This window comes from Pipra filicauda, unplaced genomic scaffold, assembly GCF_003945595.2.
Source record: "Pipra filicauda isolate LSUMZ 115617 unplaced genomic scaffold, ASM394559v2 scaffold145_size1923396_pilon, whole genome shotgun sequence".
In the NCBI taxonomy this organism is placed as follows: Eukaryota; Metazoa; Chordata; class Aves; order Passeriformes; family Pipridae; genus Pipra; species Pipra filicauda.
In genome coordinates this window covers 975,103-993,398 of record NW_024103940.1, presented here as the reverse complement: position 1 = coordinate 993,398, position 18,296 = coordinate 975,103, and the positions used below count along the sequence as shown (strand labels likewise).

The 18,296-nt window shown below is 37.6% G+C and overlaps 1 protein-coding gene across 2 annotated transcripts; it reads right to left on the bottom strand.

Moving 5' to 3' along the window:
• Positions 1-939: 939 nt before the first annotated feature.
• KATNBL1 (katanin regulatory subunit B1 like 1) lies at positions 940-17,670 on the bottom strand. Of its 2 annotated transcripts, none has more exons than XM_027717025.2 (10): positions 17,580-17,670; positions 9,278-9,405; positions 8,498-8,538; positions 7,852-8,131; positions 6,385-6,503; positions 6,171-6,221; positions 5,992-6,081; positions 5,337-5,426; positions 4,806-4,899; positions 940-3,270 (listed from the first exon to the last, which is right to left on the bottom strand). In XM_027717025.2, exons 2-10 carry the CDS (start codon positions 9,389-9,391, stop codon positions 3,238-3,240), a joined length of 912 nt encoding a protein of 303 aa, XP_027572826.1. In that variant the 5' UTR covers positions 9,392-9,405; positions 17,580-17,670; the 3' UTR covers positions 940-3,237. The 2 variants fall into 2 exon arrangements, with proteins under 2 accessions (XP_027572826.1, XP_027572827.1); XM_027717026.2 differs by lacking the exon at positions 17,580-17,670 and adding an exon at positions 17,157-17,312.
• Positions 17,671-18,296: the final 626 nt, after the last annotated feature.

Genomic DNA, 18,296 nt, shown 5'->3' with positions numbered 1-18,296 from the left:
GGTAAGCTGCTGGAGGGCTAATGCTAATTTTTTTAATACCAGCAACAATCTGTAAGCACTATTAAGTAGCAGTACCTGCGTGATATGAGTACTCTTTACTGAGAAATAGGTGTAACTCCTTCAAAACTGAGACATACATAATCATTAAGACATGCTAACTTCTTATCCAGCTAATTAATGGGGTAGCTTTTTCTATCTCCACTCTTCAGCAAGCTCTAAGCAATACCTAAACTTTGACTCTTAGTTACAAAACACTGGATTTTCTTTTTCCTTAACTCTGCAGAAAGAGAAAGATTGCCAGAAGGATTCTTCAGTTTCAGTTTAGGGAATGGGTAAGTCCTGGGTCACACTTCAAATAAGTACTCTTTAAGCAATACAGCCTCAAGTATTTTCAGGGGACATTGAGGCAAAAGACACACTGTTTTTCAAAGATATTAGTTTCATATCAAATAGTATAACATGAAGAACAGCTTTGTGGAGGAATCCTTCATCCTCAAGTACATACGTGCTTCTGCATCACAAGAACATACAGGAAAAGGATTAATTCTGCTTGATTCTTAAGACATATCCTAGAAACAGCATTTTCAGAAAGTATCACATGATAGCACTTATGCATATGATAGTTCGTAAACTTAATTCTTGGATTCACTGAGACAACTATATGGAATTAATGGAGTTATACAGCTAGTAAGACATTTTACTCAGGTCCTTTGACCGGATATTACACATGTACATTCTATAACAGCAAAACTGATTCCTAGCCTTTTGAGAACTAAAGAGAATACAAGAAGCTGAGTCTGAATATAGTGTTAATAGTTTAAATTAAGATCATGACAGAAAAATAATTTCGTAATGGAGACATCGGAATCCTGTTCTTACAGTCTAGTAGCTGCCTGAAAACAGTAAGAAAATTCATTTAAAATAAGGCACAGATACTGACAATGTTTAATACTGTATTATTGATGCTGTCAAAATACAACTTTTGGCAGTTAAAAAGAATGCACTATTTTATTAGTAATGTCTCAATAACAATCCTCAAGTCAATCTTACCTTGCCTCTAGAACAAAAGCACCATCCACAGTTATGATTTGGTAACTCTATGACCACATACAAGAATTCATTAAAACTCCACATATTTACATCTACAGTCAAGCCAGTTTTTTAAGTACTAGGGTATCCCTTTAATCAATTACAACTATTACTTCTATTATCAGAAGTAAATGGCCTTGAGTTACTTCATTTTGTCCATTAAAAAAAACACAAGAGAAAAGATCTGAGTTTCCATTACCTTTACAGTATTCTCCTTGAGGAATAATCTAAGAGCTTCAGCAATTGCTACCCAAATTATGAAGCTAGACTCTATGTTACTTTTACATTTAATTGGTCAACAGAACAGTAAAGTAATACAAGAATGTTGTCATACTGTAGTTTCTTTAAATTTTTAATTGACAGCAAGAACATTTGAAAAGTTCTATCTCAAACTCTTCTGAGCATGAAATATCTCTAGTGATAACTAGCAAAAATAATTTGGCTGTGTGCATGTCTCCAGATTGCCCCACAAAGTTATCGGGTTTGGGATGTCCCAGAAACTTTTCTCTGTTAACTGACTGCCCTGGGAAGTGCAAAACCTTTGGATATTCAAATAACCAAAAGCACCAAGTTCTGATGACATATTTCTACTTGGCCATTAGAAGTCAGCAATAACAATATGTAAACTAAATACAAAATGAAGCATCAGGAGGCCTAAAGTTGTTGACCACTACAGGAGTTTAAAATTCATTTCTTTAATCTGTAAAGCAAAAACCACTTGGGGCTATCAAAAGACTTTTCTCCTGCACAGCAATAAAAGTGCACATGCTTAATGCTAGGTATGAGAACAACCCTTGTAAGTACTTAGTTTTCTAAGAAAGTAGATTTGGTCATACATGCTGTGCATGTATATCTGTGTTTTAAGTAAAGAGCTGGCACTTCAGAAGTTTTAATTGAAAAAGCATTCTTTCTAATCACAAAATTAAAAAAGGCAACAGCAAGCCTAAAATCAAGACTCCCTCAGAGCTATTAAGGTATAGCTTTTAAATTAAAATAGAACAGCATAGCAATATGACAGCAAAAGAACTTATAGCTGTATTCTCAATGCTATTGTTGGTATAAATTTGCCATTACTGATCAGGCTAGAACTTAATTTTGCAAAAGCTCTTTGTCAGTTTCTTAAAGGAGGTAGTATAAAAAGGATGTGATTTGAATAACATGGCCTCACCTGGCTGTAAACATTTCAAACAATAGACATAAATATCTGTGATAAAAAGTACTGCGGAACAGATTCTAGAAATTGGTATTTTTTGAACTTGAAAAGAAAAAACAGTAGATATATTTAATATATTTACTTATTTGCATGTAGTTTAAATGATACAGAACAAGATTACTGTGTTAGAAATCCACATACAATATAAAAACATTTGTTAGACATAAATTCACCATTCTGCTGACATTTGCAATAACTGTTTATCCAAGCTTAACTTCAGGTATTTATAATATTTTTTCATACATGAATCTTTGTATATGTGCAATATTTCATTAACTACACAATGTGAAACCCTGATTTTCGTCATTTTTCATCACAATCATGAACATAATAGCTATTTGCATCTTAACACATTGGCTTTTCAAAACACTAGTAATTAAGGCATCTTTGCTGTATAGTTTCTATTTAGTGCAAACAAAAACTGTCTTTAATAATTTGATTAAAACATAGAAGTAACTGAATATCCCAAAGATGTTTTTTTTTTAATGTAATTGGAAGATAGTTGTGCATTTTGGAGTTCTCTTGTGAAAGAGATATTTAAAAGCTCTTAATGCTGATTGCTTTTGTTGGTTCCTTATAACTGGTTCTGCTGTCTTGCCTTCATGATAGTATAATTCATCTTCTTTTATGCGATGTTGTAGGAAAATACAGTAGCATTTAAATGAATACCTAGTAATTGAGTGAATCCCAAATGCAGCAAAGGCATACAGTTTTCATAGCGCACTTTCACCTCACTGAAGTAAAAGTTGCTCCTACTAGACATTTTTCCACTTCAATGTGAAGTAGATTGCTAGGATTTTGTTAGTGGTTTCATTAAACAGCTTGACAGTTCAGTTCTCTTCTGCCAGTATTTCTCAAAAGGCTTTCTGTACGTATTTCAGAGATACTTTAGGGGATTGTTTCACCACATGAGCACACATAGTTTCTCAATCATGTCAGTGTAGCTGTAATAAATAAGCATTTACATCCTAGAAGGAAAAAAAAAAAAGGGAGAAAGACTTTGTCACATTATTTATAGCTGTAATATCAACTCTATGTCTGAAGCGGGGTAACTAATCAGGACCATAACACAAGAATAATTATATTAGGCCAAATTTCAGAATAAGTTATCTTCATGATTACTTTCAATTAATGCTTTCAATGACATTTCTCTATCTACTAAAAAGCCTGCAAGAACAGCAGGATTAGTTTACAAAGCCATCAATTTAGTCTGTTATCCCTCTGCTCCCTGAATACACAGCAATGATAATCATCATCATACAATCATGCAGTTTAAACATGTCAAGTGTGATATTCCTTCACCCAATCCCTCCAACACTCTTGTACCCAATCCTTCCAACATTCTTGTACTGCTTTTGCTCCTGACTCTCTCAGGTGACCATGGCCACAATCTATCCTGATATATATTAAGAAGCAGGCAAATGAGCATAAGGGGAACCTGAATCCTAGAGAAACAAACTGACACTAGCTGTTATGTTGATCTAGCAAAAGAATTAGGCAGTCAATGTTAGATGCCCTCACAGTTGGGAGTTAGAACACAGTTATTCTGCATCCCTGCTGACAAACTCTGCAAGGAGCTCTTAATTATCCTTGTAGAGATACCAAAACTGAAGTCACGGGTGCACAGCAGTCCCAGAAAAACAAGATATAACTTACTTGTTTGATACATCAAAATAGACCAATTCTGTAGGCACAGAATTATGGATTCCACAAAACTTCTTAAGATGTAAGTAAAAGATGCTAAGTTCTTTTCAAGTTCACTCAAATCCTGCACATAACTAACCAAGTGTCTGCTGTAAGCTCTTTCTCACTTGTCTACCTCCACCAGGTCTCTCCATGTGGAGAGGTTTTTTGCTCAGCATAACTCTTGGTGCCCAACCTCAGAAAGCCATGTTACTAGAGATGAGAACAAGCAGCAAAACATGCATCTACCAGACACCCTCATTATATTACTGACACCACAACCTACTGAGAAAGGCAAACAGGGATTCGGCTTAGATAGATCTACTCTTCTGTTCTCCACAAGTTCATAATTTTCTAAGCATTAGGTCAGCAATAAGCTTTAAAATTTAGTATGTTGTCACTTGCCCTGTCACCTGATGTGCAAGTACTAATGACATTCCTGAGCTAAGATTCTCCATTCTGCCTCACACTTACAACCATGGGTACAACAGATTTCAGAGAAAACATCTGTCTTTTCCACAGTCTACCTACTCATCTGAACCCTTTTTTACATCAATTTTAAGGCTTATTACTATTAGCTACTTTGTTATTAAGGAGATGCTTCCTCTGTAAAGAACGAAAAAAGGATAAAAAACTATACTACTATCATCAAAGGGAATCCACTCCAGACTTCTGTAAAAATCATGCAATACGCTTGAGCATTAGTGGAAAATAAGTAAAGGTATTTCTATCCATCCACAGTTTAGCATAAATAAAACAAGAGGAATACTGCCAGTGATACAACTTCGTTTGCTACTGAACACAACTGGAACTGGATTACCTTAGCTATACTACCAGTATATCCTGGAACCATAGTAAGATGATTCTCCTGTTCCCATAAAACACTCAGCTGTTGTTTTAAAATATGAATATTCCTGAAAAAGAATGAACAACACTTTATAACATATGTAGTATATTTCAGCAGTCTTTTTGACTAAAATGCATTAATACTGCATACAGACTTAGCCTATACAATAGATATCACCACAAGATCTGAAAAATTTTGATCCAACTTCTACAGCATTTGTATAACCCCTGATATGACTATGTTCTACATGTACTAAAACATCGGTTAAAAAAAACCAAAAACCAAAACAAAACCAAAAACTTGGATTATCCTTAAAGTAAGCTTCCAAACACTATCTGTGTCTTATGAACAGAACTATTTTTAAGTACTTTTAAGCTTTTACTTTCAAATTATGAGTATAATTTTGTCTTTTGTAGGCAAGGCTCCTACTGATCAAAATTAAAACATTCTGAGATGAAATAAGCTACAGAAACAAATTTAAATATTTCCCAACACTGTACTCACCCATCCTCTGCCTTTTCTGTATGTGCAGATAGTTCTGACCACCATCTTTTAATGACAGCCTGAAGCCAGTTTAAACCAACTATCACATATCTGTAACAACATATTTTACACATTATGCACTTCATCCTCCACATGCAGTATCTACAGGTCAGATAGAGTGTCAAGGTAAATTGGCAAGCAATTAAGAAAGCAACACATTTGCTGTTCTGGAAGAAGAAAAATCTAAACAAATTGGCAAGTTTAAATACTTGCGTACATTTGCCATTTCTAAGTGGTAAACTGAAGTTCTTGTTTAAAAAGTAGAAATTTCTCAGGTATTTTGCCTGAAAACTCTGCCTTGATTTTATGTCATCAAGCATATTAAACCCTTAGTGCTATTCTGTTTCACTGTTTAGGATAAATAAATCTGCATAAGGGCAAAACCAGTCCTCTCCCCCAAGTCCTTAACCTTGCAGAAAAGTTTTTGCACCTCTAGTTTGTTAAAGGATAAAGACTCACAGGAAAGCTCCCCCTCAGGTAGGCATTCCTGAGAAAGGCAGAGCTGGGAGAAGAGGCAAAGGGAAAAAGAGTCAGAGGACTAAAACCCATTAATTTCCAGGGCTCTGCATAGCCAGAAGTAATAAGTGTTTTGAAAACTTCCAGAATTGATACTTACTCTTCATATTTGCTTTTAAGCAGAGATTTCACTAAAGGCAAAAGATCTACACAGCAGCCAACTGAAACATATGCTTTTTCTTCCTGTAAACTTAAAAAACAAGATGTTTCAGAAGTGTTTGAACTCTAATGTTGTTATAGGAGATTCTAATCCCCCACTTTTTTTTTGTTTGTTTGTACCTGTTTGTAAGAACAGGAAGGCAGTCTACTACTACTCCAAGATCTTGTATCCTAGAAACATTAAGAATAAAATCAGAAATGTTACCAAAGTATATGCTTCCAGTAGAATTTAAAAAGTATAACAAAGTTACAACACTTAAGGAGCTGCTGAAAATACTGCAGCATATTTGGGATTGCTATTATTTTAAGAATATAAAAGAGACACTTATTTTACCTCACTAAGTAGGCTACCAGTTCACTTATACTTCTCCTTCTCCAGAAGGTTAAAGCTACATTCAGCCTCAGATTCCTGCTGAAAAGAACTTGAGCCATAGTTTCATGGTCCTGAGAAACCTATATGTTTTTGAAAATATAAAAGAAGTTTGCCACAAGTTAAGTAGCCAGGAATAACACAATAAACTGCTCTACTATAGTAATCTAGTATATGAAAATATACTTTTCTACCGGTATGCTGATGAGTTTGTTTTAGAAATTTAGCTGACGATGGCCTTAAATCCATAAATTTCCCTTAGAAGGGGACAAAAATATTAAACCTACTTTACGCCAAAGCTATAAGAATAAGGTTCGTATCTCTTTACCACCTAAAGAGAGGTATCTAATAATGAAATAGAGCACTCATGACCATCAAACTGTAATTCTTATGAACTCTGAGAACTTTTTACTCAGATGATTAATGATTTTGACACAATTTAAACATAAATAACTACATGTTCCAAATTCTGACAGAAAAGCTTCATTTCTGAAAAAAGCTAGTTCTCTGAATGAAGTTCAGGTATTTTATTAAATAGACCTTGGATTGGAATGGACACTGCAGAGCCACACACATCTCTCCAACCAGTTAAGTAGTTAAGTAGTCATCTGTGTTCAGTGATCTGGTCCTTAGTTTCTCAGAGAATGAATCTTCCCCAGTATCCATTTCTTTACCTTTCTTTCTGCAACCTCTTTAACTGTAGCTATTCTGCTGCTCCTTTCCTGAAACTATCAAATTAAACAGTGCAGGATGCCACAGACTTGCACCTTCAGTCCACCGAACTCTCAAGGTTCTCTTCATAGAAGCCCAAACTTACAGCACCACGAAAAGACAGCATGGTGATAGTCTTTGATCTTATCTTCCCTGCCATGCCTCAGGGACTTAAATGGCCTTCACTGTCACAAAACCCATTTCATTTAAATGTATGACCTTTTAGCCAGATTCAGGAGCCCTGAAAGCATCTACTACATTTCCTCAAGCAATCTTAACAAGAAATACAGCCTTACACAAACACTTAAGTTAGTTTCACACACACAAAGTTGATACAGATATTGAAAATAGTCCAAGCCTACCTCACCAGTTTATTCCCATTGATACCCTTTCACACTTCCATAAACATGTAAATGGCCATGTGTTCAGTCAGATCATGAAACCTAACCAAGTCAAAACAATGTTTTCCTTTGCTGCTGGTACAATTTTAACCCAGTCTAGTCTGGCAGATCTGAGCTTCTGACATGACACAAACATGGGGAAAACTGGCAGGACTATTACTGTTGACAACTGTATCACCATAAACTGACAGATAGTGACTGTAAATCACAAGACCCGAAATTTAAAGAATTGAAGAAAATTAATCTATATGAAAACTTTCACAGTTAACTACCAGGAATACTTTTATTTTAAACTCAAGTTTCTTCAAACGTTACTTACCTCTGAAAAAAATCCACTGTATTTGGATGAGGGGCCTTCTGTTTGAGATGAGCCAGAGTCACTAGAATTTAGCAAGTGCGTACGACTGTTGTGAAGTTTTGCTGGCAGATTCCCTGCACAAGCCAGTTCATTTTCTTTATTTGCCATGTCACAGCCCCTAGATTTAGGGCACAGTTTCTTTCTGTAACAAGGCTTTGGAGTATAACAATGAACTTTTCTTTTACAATATACCACTTTGAAAAGAGAGAGGGGACTGGTCACCGTTTTTCCAACCGTTATTCTGCAATAACAAAGCAGTATTTTAGTGAAGGTTGCTCTAAACCTAATCAATACTTTACATTATTAAGTTAAAATATATGATTATAAATTCAGTAGTCAACTTCCAGGTTATTGAAAACGTTTTTTCCCCAATATATACTTTCATGACATTTGGGTTATCAGAAGAAATGTCACCAATATTCTTCTCTGTTTTTATTAATGCAGAGACTTATTACGGAAGGGAACACAAGAACCAAGAATTGTCAGTAAAATCAAGACCTATCTTCCATTTGTGTCTGCTTTGGTGTTGTAATTGATTTCAACTGCTTCTTCCTCCCTACCACCATTGTACTTGAAACTCAGATACTACAGAGCACAGCCATCCTACCTGTTTGTGTATGAAGCCAGCTGTTTTGGAGATTTCTTACCCTGGGAGAAAGGAAACAGAGAAGAAAAAAGCTTTATTAATAAAAAAGGCCTAAACACTCCCATTTATACTATTTAACATTAACAGTAACATTTACATTGTGCACACCAGCAAAACAATGTTATGATCTTTTTTGTTAACACAGAGGATATTGGCATCTTCACCACTGTTTGAAGAGATCTCACAGTGAGTTTACCTCTCTAGTGCTTCCTCTTTGCTCCACTGCCTTACTCTTCAGCCAGTAACACAGGTAAGAGGTTATGAAAACTGGTTTTGAATAGCAAGAATTCAGTGAAATGTGTGTTACCAGACAATGTGGTAGATCAAGCTGTACGATTATAAGACAACAGATCCATTTCAATGCAGGTGTTTCACCTACTCCACCTCTCACTTGTATCATAGAGCTCTCTTGGCAAGAGAGAACTTTTTCATGACAGAATTCCTGTATTTAAACATTCTTGGCTAGATTGCAGAAAAACAGGTATGAATAAAACCGTATCAGTACCTACTGCTCACCTGGACAATACAACGCACTTATGAGTGCAGCCTGTGTCTATTGTAATGCATAGTTTTCATAATGTAATTGCTGTTTAAGCTAAAGCTCTATTATCTAAACATGAAGTGCCTAGTAGTGCTGTGCTTCTAGTTTTAGACTGCTCAGAACTACAGACCTGTTTGAATGTTTACTTTGGTTTCATCAGGGGACATAAAAAAACCCAACAAACACTACAACCAGCTCACCTCCTTCATGATCTTTTTAGTGGAAGAAGAGATTCCTTTTCTGCGGAGATCAATGGGATGACCTTCAATATGCAATACTTTCTGGTTTTTAACATTGTGAGCTTCAGATGCCATAATCTCTCAAATCCCTGTTCTCAAGGGAAAGATATTTAGTTATATTTTAGTTATATTTTCTAAAACATGCAGTCAACTTTCTTCAATTGCAGCTGGCAAAACTAGGTAAAAGAATTCAATTATTTACAAGATCTTCCATCATATAAATAACCCAAGACATCATCATTTAGCAAATGTTAGCTGGAGGCCTTATCATTAGTAACATGGTGATTAGCATTTCATAATCCCTATTTACCTTTAAAAAAAAAAAAAAAGACACAAACCCAAAATCACCCCAAGAAACAGATCTTGTTTTCAGACTAGCTTTGTGTACACTTGCACTGAGGGGTGCCATACGAGCAAGAATTCAAGAAAAGAACAAGGTAATTTATGAGACTCTTTCCTCATACTATGAATTTCATCTGTTGCCTAGAGAAAAATAACTAGTCCCACAACTGCTTCCAAGAGAGAAAGGCACCTAAAAAAATAATTACTTTTTTTCAGGAAGAAGGCAAACTTCCTCAAAATAGCAAAGGTTAAAAAAAATGGAAGTAAAAGATCTTCCCCTTAATTTATTAGCAAATGCACTCCTGTCCATTTTTTTCAACGTACGACTTTGGCTATTTTCCATACTAAACCCCATTATTCTATGTCTAAAGTACTTCGTCTTTGGAAGTATGCAAATATTTCTATAAGAAGCAACACCAAGATTGAGACACTTGTACATATGATTTTGCATTTTTTGGAAGTGATCAGAAAATTCATTGCTTGAGACTGGATTCAACTACTATGTCATCATGGAGCATTATTCTTAAAATGTTTTAGCAAGACATTCTACCCTACTTTTAAAAGACAACGACTTTCCCTAATATTATTGTTTTTTCCCCTAATATTACTGTTTTTTCCCCTAAAAGGTAAAACTCTAGTCCCAACATGAGTGCTCTAATCTCTTCCCTCCACTTTTAGCAACAGCCCTATCCTTTTTCTTCTATGTAGCAGATTTATCCCACATTAAGAACTTCAGTATTTAAAACACTAAGACACTGAGCGCTGAAAAAGCCAGATGGCAAACAGCTTATTAGCTATGAAGATCCTTCCATACGGCATCTAAAGGCCATCAAATAAAATAAGCAGGTGGCAGGCTCGAAACAAGACAGAAGTTGTACTTTAAACATAAGGCATATTAAAATCCATATTGTAAGGTACAGTGGAAGCAAAAAAAAAAAGAATTCTTCAAATGTTTCAATTTTCTTTAGAAGAGGATCAGTACTAAAGATCTCATTTGAGACCTCTCTCAAAAAACGGAAGATTTACTGACAGAATCCCTTACTCTGTAAGATGGGACCATCTTGCTCAGACTACAGCAAGCATTGCAAATGGTAGCATTATTTAGGACAAGACCTATAACAGTTGGTGGTCAATACTTTTCCAGATATAAGGCTGGCTAATAACTTGACTCTTTTCCACCCTAGGGGATGGTTATAACAGAGTAGTTATCACAGTTAGTTCTCTACACTTCCAATTTCTAGTTCTTCCACACCAAGCCTATAAATAAATATTAAAAAAGGGTTTTCCCCCCCTTGAAGTTTAGAAAAAAAAACCCCACAAACCAAACAACTTCTCCTCTGCTTATGGTTAAAACCATTTGGACTCAAAATGGGCTATGTATTAAAATCTGAACTTTGAGCACAACACAAAGGCATATGCTGAGCAACTGAACTTTTGAAGAAAATCCCAACCCAACAATCCTAAAATCCAAACAAATCAAGCCTTATATTCAGGCCTATGATGAAAGCAGAAAGGTAGGAGAACTTGGAAAAATCTTGGTATTTTTTTTCATCCCGTTTTTGACAATAAAGCTGAGAGTAAAGCAATAAACTCCAAAAGAATAAGGAGGACAACCTGCAAACACCAGAGCTAACCCCCACAGGATCATCTCATCAGAAGCTAAAAAAAGCCATAATCTCTGTACCTGAAGAATAATTTTTCTGACTACTCCCTTAACACACTCCCAGCTTACAATCCTTCATGCCTAACACTGACCTCTCCTTCCTCTTTCTCACTAAGCAGTACGTAGGAACCTGATTGCCAGTAAAAGGACAGCACTGTATAACTAGAATGCCCTTTAATTAATAAAGTGTAAAATATCAGGTTAGAAAAAAACGTCTTACCGAGGAAATTCAATTAGCATGTCAGTATTTAATATTGGGCTCTAAAGAGCCTAAAGCAACATCTCAAAATACCTGAACTAGAGGTATCTGAACTGGAGAGAAAGGACCCTAGAGGGGAAGAAGTTCCCTACCAAAAGTTGCATGTGTCCAAGAAGAAAAATTAAGAGAATCACACTCTTCGACAAATGTGATCTAAAACATATTACTCTCCAGCCTTCCAGTTGAAACAGGAAGAGACAACAGAACTATCAATTCTTTCCTTAAAGACTGGTAACAGAAATCCAAAAAAAGGCCAACAGACAATCAAATGTAAAGGTACATCTGATGAAGCAAAGTAGAATTCTTATGTATATAGGAGAGCTTTCCACAGTTTAACCTGCTTTGTGAGGGTCTCAGATCATGCAGAAGCATCCGTGAATATATAAGCAGTAATGAAATAGCTGTGTTGTTAGGCAAGGTGCAGAACTTCTCCCTTGGAGCTGACAAAGCACCTAAGGAAATCACGTTGAAAATATAGTCAGTATTTAAAGACAGCCTGAAGGAAGATCAAGACTGACATCTCTGTTGTGCTAATTAGTAAAAATTAGTCAAGAATAGACTTAGTGGACACAACCAAATAATATACTGGGAAAGATTCAACCTGGCAACAAAGCCTGGAGATGAAGAGGCTCTGGGGTGACCTCATTGCAGCCTTTCAGTACCTGAAGGGGCTACAAGAGAGCTGGAGAAGGACTTTTTACAAGGGCATTTAGAGATAGGCCAAGGAGGAAGGGCTTCAAACTGAAAGAGGGTAGGTTTAGATTGGATATTAGGACAAAATTCTTTACTGTGAGAGTGGTAAGGCACTGGAACAGGTTTCCTAGAGAAGTGGTGGATGGAAGTGTTAAAGGCTGGGTTAGATGGGGCTTTGAGCAACCTGGTCGAGTGGAAGGTGTCCCTGGCCATGGTAGGGGAACTGAAACTAGATGATCTTTAAGGTCCCTTCTAACCCAAATCATTCTATAGTCCTCTCCTCCAAAACTAATGGAATTTATCAAGAGTATGTGATAGTACAACAGGGATAAAGGACAGCTGAATGACAGAGACTACTTGAGTTTCCAAAAAGCTTCCACAAGTCCCTCACTTAAATTTTGAGGAAACTGTGCTTCCAAGTCATAAGGGGGAAAGCTTTAGCATGGAGCAATACTTAAGGAACTGTTGAAGTGGTTTCCACACTGCAGAAAGTCACCTCCAAATCCCTGCAGAAAATCTGCATTGGTTTATGCTCTTCAATATATTCATAAGTTACATCACGAAGGGGATGAGTAGTTAATTGATGAAGACTGTTGACAATACAGAGTCACACCACACTGAAAGATGTGGGCTAACTGAAGAATTAGAGGACTGTGATGCACAGTAAGCAGAAGCAATGATTACAGATTAATATCAAGCAAAGCCTGTGTGTCTGCAGGCATGAGGAAATTTTGGGTTCCTACACAGAATCACAGGCTCTGAGCTAATAACTGTCACTCACTAGATCTGGATATATGGCTGTTTAATTTAGATCATTTGGACTGCTCAGTGCTCCATATGGATCAATAAACAGTTAAAAAAATAAACAAAACAGTGACAGTGTATAGAACCAATTTGTGCCTGTGTTTGAAATACTGAGTGCAGGTTTAGTTCTCTTTCCTTAAAAAGAAAACAAAAAAACCCCCAACCTCCAAAAATAAAAACTTCTAAGTAAAATAAAAAAGAGCTCAGACAAAGGCAAGTTAAAAAAGGTATGGAAAAACTTTCATAAAATTGATAACTGAACAGATCAGCCTTTTTAACGTGGAGTGGAGGCTACTTATACCTGGTGGAAGCTACTTATAGCTGAAATGGGAAATAAGACAACAAACTACAAAATTAATGGCTCAGAGAAGTTGCACGGAGACTGTTCACTGTCTTGTCCAATATAAGAATAAAGGGTCAAAAGACAATAGCTGAAGATTGGTTCAAAACTAATAAAAGAGGGCAGCTCTTTGTGCAAATGATAATCAAGCTGAACTTGCCACAGGATACTGTGGACCCAAATGTTTAAGTGGGTTCCAGGACAGACTCTGCAAATTCATAAAAAAAAGAAATAGACTGAAAGTGATTAAATTCAGATACACAAACCAGGTAGTCCAGACAGAGCAGAACACAAGTGGAAGAATTCAGTATATACAAATCCAACACTGCTATAACAAACTTAGTTGATATCTTAAGAAACCAGCTTCCAAAAGCTTAGTAACACCTAACAAAATGCAAGTTGGTTGGCAATTAAAAAGACGAATGCTACAGGATGAAAGACAATTTATAGGGCTCTTCACAACTTTCCTATCTACCACCAGATATCATCTAGGGACATCTAACAGCCCTCAGTTATTCTGGATATATACAGAGGGTGTTTAAACTGACATTAGATACCAATTTGTACAGAGTCAAAAAACATATAATGTTTTTAATTTTTGACTTTACCCTTGTGATGAGCATGGCTAATGGTATTTGTTCAAGACAATCTGTTATACCATCTCACCAAGGCCAATGCAAGTGTTCTGCTTTATAAAACTTTTTAAACTAAGGACAGAATGCATGTTCCTTCAGCTCTGCCTCAATCTATCGTACAATCCTAAATTGTTTTACAACTATAACAAAGCAGACTGCAAATGTGAACAGAGATGGACAATTTCATTAAGATAATAGGCTCAAATTACACCAATTTCCCCCATCACATAGATGATTTCTCATAGTAGATGACGACCTTCCCTTCTCCCCCTTTTGTTCTCCTCAATTTTCATAAAGCAGAAGGACTAGGTAAGCTGATTTGTTTCCACAGTCAACGGACAAGACCTGTGCAAAGTTTTCTTGATGCTTCTTCTGCTACTTTCTATCTCTGATCTCTCCCAGATTCAATAAAACTCTTCAAGCCATACCAGACTCGAGCAAAGAAAGTCAGCACTAAACAGGCTTTCTAGTGCATATCTATCTAAGGCAAGTATTAACAACTCTGCCACTCCCTCCTATCCTATGTTCTGGGCATGGCCCCCAGAGAGGGACAAACTCTTCTTGGCACGTTATATAATCTACACAAGTATTAACATAACATTATTTTCTTACTAAACATAGACTGGAGTACTTTGCATGGCGGCAAAGAAAACATAAAATAGCTGGATATCTTAAGTCATCAGCAATATCTTTTAAAACCAACATTCTTCCATCCTATTCTTTGACCACATTCTTAGTAGCTATTTTTTCCTGTAGCATTCCATGTACACTGGCCATTGCAAACGTTCTTGTAATTCTCCCTCACTCCTTATTAACTCAAGTTCAAGGGTGACAATATTAAACTCAGATGAAAGAGCAAATTAATTGTGACTCCAAAGGAGGGGAGTTCATTCTTTGAAAACATCCCAATGAGGTATACATCAGGGAACCAGTAATGGTCAACTAATTTCTCTGGTCATTATCAGATTTGAAATGTTCACAAGAAACCTCTAACAACAGTTATTTCAAATTTACTTCCAAAAGGGTAATTTGTCTAAAAAAAAAAATTAGCACTATCTTATGATGTAGAAGTGATTTTGTAAGCCTGGCATAATTTAATTTCATTTTACTTCTGAAAAATGTTACAGAATCCATCCGTAACATTCTGTTTTAGAAGGCTTCCACATCCTTTGAATATGAAACAGTTTTTTTTTTTCAAATTCCTTTTCTAGTAATTTATGTACTGACAGTTCACCAGGTGTTAAATACTGAATTTTCTTAAAAAAAAGAAAGCAGACTTCAAGATTGTAAGGAGTATGTTACTGCAAAATTTTTCTGCAACACTATAAAAAGTGCCTTATAGGCTAGCAGGACACAGTTTTTTAATGTGCAATACCTGTCAGGTCATTTGCTCCAGTTTAAAGTTTCTTGTGTTGATAAAAATCACAGGAATTTTGTTAAATATGCAATAAAGACAAAGATTAATTGAATAACTAATTAAGGTAAGTTAGTTTATACCTAAGGTTTAGGCTCATTTTTCTCTTACATATGGAATTTATCTGTGGCCCACTGACAGCCATAATGAACCTCCAAAAACGACTAGAAGTTTGTTCAAGTTGAGCGAGGGTGAACGCAGGTGTGCATTAGCTCTCCTTGTGGAGATAACCCAGGAGTCTAATAACTGAACCTTATTCACCTTCTCTTAAAAAAAAAAAAAAAAGTCAAACAAGTGCCCAGTTTTCTGCATCTGAAGGTACCATTTACAGATATTTTAAGCTGCCATAAAGTACCAGCAGCTGTCAGTGGTTTAGTTCTTTCTGAAGTCATCCTTCGGTAATGAAAAGATACCTTCACCTGTTCATTTTCAGTTATGAACACTCTAGACATAATAAGGTTGGAAAAGTTCTATAACTAACATTATCTGAGAGCTGCTATATAGAATATAAGTTTCCAATACACTGAAGCTCCCATATTAATATTTTTACAGAAGCTTTAAGAAACTACTTACAAAATTAAATACAGTTTGGTTTTTTTTTTAAATTTATTGCTCAATCCAAAGAGTTTTAAAAAAACTGCAACAACATTTTTGAATTCAAACCCAGAAAGAGACATATTCAAAAACTTCTCAAGGTCCACTTAGTGGAGGCATCCCCACTACATCCCCACCTGAACGAACAGTCTATGACTACATTTCACATGAGTTTTCATGTTACCATCAAATACACTTCTATTTGTCACCACAATCCGTTTATAATATTTTAAAAACTTTCTTAATCATAGGCAAGCTCATTACCCTGGGACCAACACATAGTTAAAATTAGAAAAAAAAAATCTTATTTAAATTATTACAATGAAAATAGATTGAAAAGAAAACATTCAAAATTGGGTAAGAGAATATACATACACACTACTATATAATAATACATATGTATTGGAATACTCATGTATATGTTTTCTAGTATACACATATAAAATACCTCAATATTATTTTAATATATTACAATGAAACCCTGAGTTATAAAGTTGAGGAATTCAAATACATGGTAATTTGAGTTTAATGAAATAACTTCATAGAAATTTTAATCAAAACTATTATAAGTTTTGATCAAAACGTCTAAAAACTGTTAATAAGAAGTTAAAGTGACATCTTTTGACAAGAACAAGATGTTCTTTCCAATCAGCAAGGCCAAAGAGGCACTAGACTGCCTTCTGTTATGCTTTAATTTTACTAAACAGGGGTAACTATCCTTTTTTAGAATTTATTTCTCTGATTTCAGCCAGAGAATAGTACAAAGAAGAAAGTGAGAAAAGCAAAATTCATGTTCCAAGAAGAGATGGAAGAAAGCTTCAAAGCAGAGCATGTTTCAAAAACAGAAACAACAGGTATCTAAAACTACCTCCAAATCTCTCTCCTTAGTAAATCTCCCTATTCGAAAAGTCATTTAGATCTGCATGCCAAACTACTCCAGCACAACACTGAAAAAAATACATTTAAAGGCTTTTGAACAAAGTAATTAATGCAGGATCTGATCTTCAAGAACCGAAGATTCCCCCCGCGCCCCCTCCCCCCTTTCCTCCTTGGAATCTGTCACACCCAAGAAATTAAATCCGTCAGCAGGCCTTACACCCAGCTTGTTGTCTTCCCTTTCTCCGCAGCACGGGAGCTTTCCTCGCTCTCCTGGCACGTATCTGCCTCTGTACACGCCTGTTCCGTGCTGGGGCTCATGGCCCCATCTTAGAGAACGCCCAAAGTGCCAGATCTCGCTCGCGGAAGCTGGGGGCACCGCACAGGGCTGGGCAGGGGCCGCCGAGGAGCGGGATGGAGCGGGACGGAGCGGGACGGAGCGGGACGGAGCGGGACGGAGCGGGACGGAGCGGGACGGAGCGGGACGGAGCGGGACGGATCTATCGGCGTCCCCGCCGCCGGCCCGCCCGCCCGGCGCGGCGCTTGTGAGCCGCACCTGCGTCCGGCGAGGCACAGCGCGGCCCCGCCACGCTCCCCAAGGCCGGCTGCCCCGGGAACCTTCGCGGTCCCTCGCCTCACTCACCCGCTGCTCATGGTCCCGGGCCGGGCCGCGGGCGGGGCGGCGGGATCGCTGGGATCGGCGGGATCGCTACTGCCGGGGCCCGGCGCCCCGAGCCTGCGCCATTCAAACGCCGCCGCGGTGCATGCCGGGCCGCGCGCGCCGCCCCGCGCGACACCGCCGCGCCCCCTGGCGGTGGCCGCGGCACGTGCCGCGCGCTGCCCGCGCCACCGGCGTGACTCGCACCTGCCGCGTCCTGCCCCGCCGCGAGACAGCCCGGGAATGCCGAGGAATCTGTGGGTTCCTATGTTCTGTCGGGAACCTCGCAACCTCACCGTGTCTGCAGGATAATGACGCGGGCGTCGTTATGAGCGTGCGACGCTCAGACTGGCTGAGAAAACCATACTCGCTCCACACTCCGCTGGACTGTAACCAGCAAGATCTTTCTGTCCTGGCTACTCTCGAGTGGGAGCAATGGTATTCGTTATTGAAGGTGATATCCTTAATTCGGTGATGGGCTCCTTTCCATAGGAAGGAATAGCCCCAGTGCTCCAGGGACAGATCAAAGGCTGCCCAGGGCAGGTAAAGGGCAGCAAGACCTGGCACCTTTTGTGTGGAAGCAATCCTTGGACGTATTCAGTTTTGGAGGTAGTATTTCTGTTTCAGTGATGGGATCCTGAAAGAGAATGACAGTACTTTTCTGAAGGAAGGAAAGCATGTAGGCTCAGTGTTCCAGGTGGC

Excerpts from the sequence above, each read along its gene's own strand:
- KATNBL1 (XM_027717025.2), bottom strand. The coding sequence starts at position 9,391 with ATGGCATCTGAAGCTCACAATGTTAAAAACCAGAAAGTATTGCATATT. Across the intron at positions 6,082-6,170 it reads CTTCCTGTTCTTACAAACAG|TTTACAGGAAGAAAAAGCAT; the intron begins GTACAAACAAAC and ends TTGTTTTTTAAG. Across the intron at positions 3,271-4,805 it reads ATACTGGTAGTATAGCTAAG|GATGTAAATGCTTATTTATT; the intron begins GTAATCCAGTTC and ends TTTTCCTTCTAG.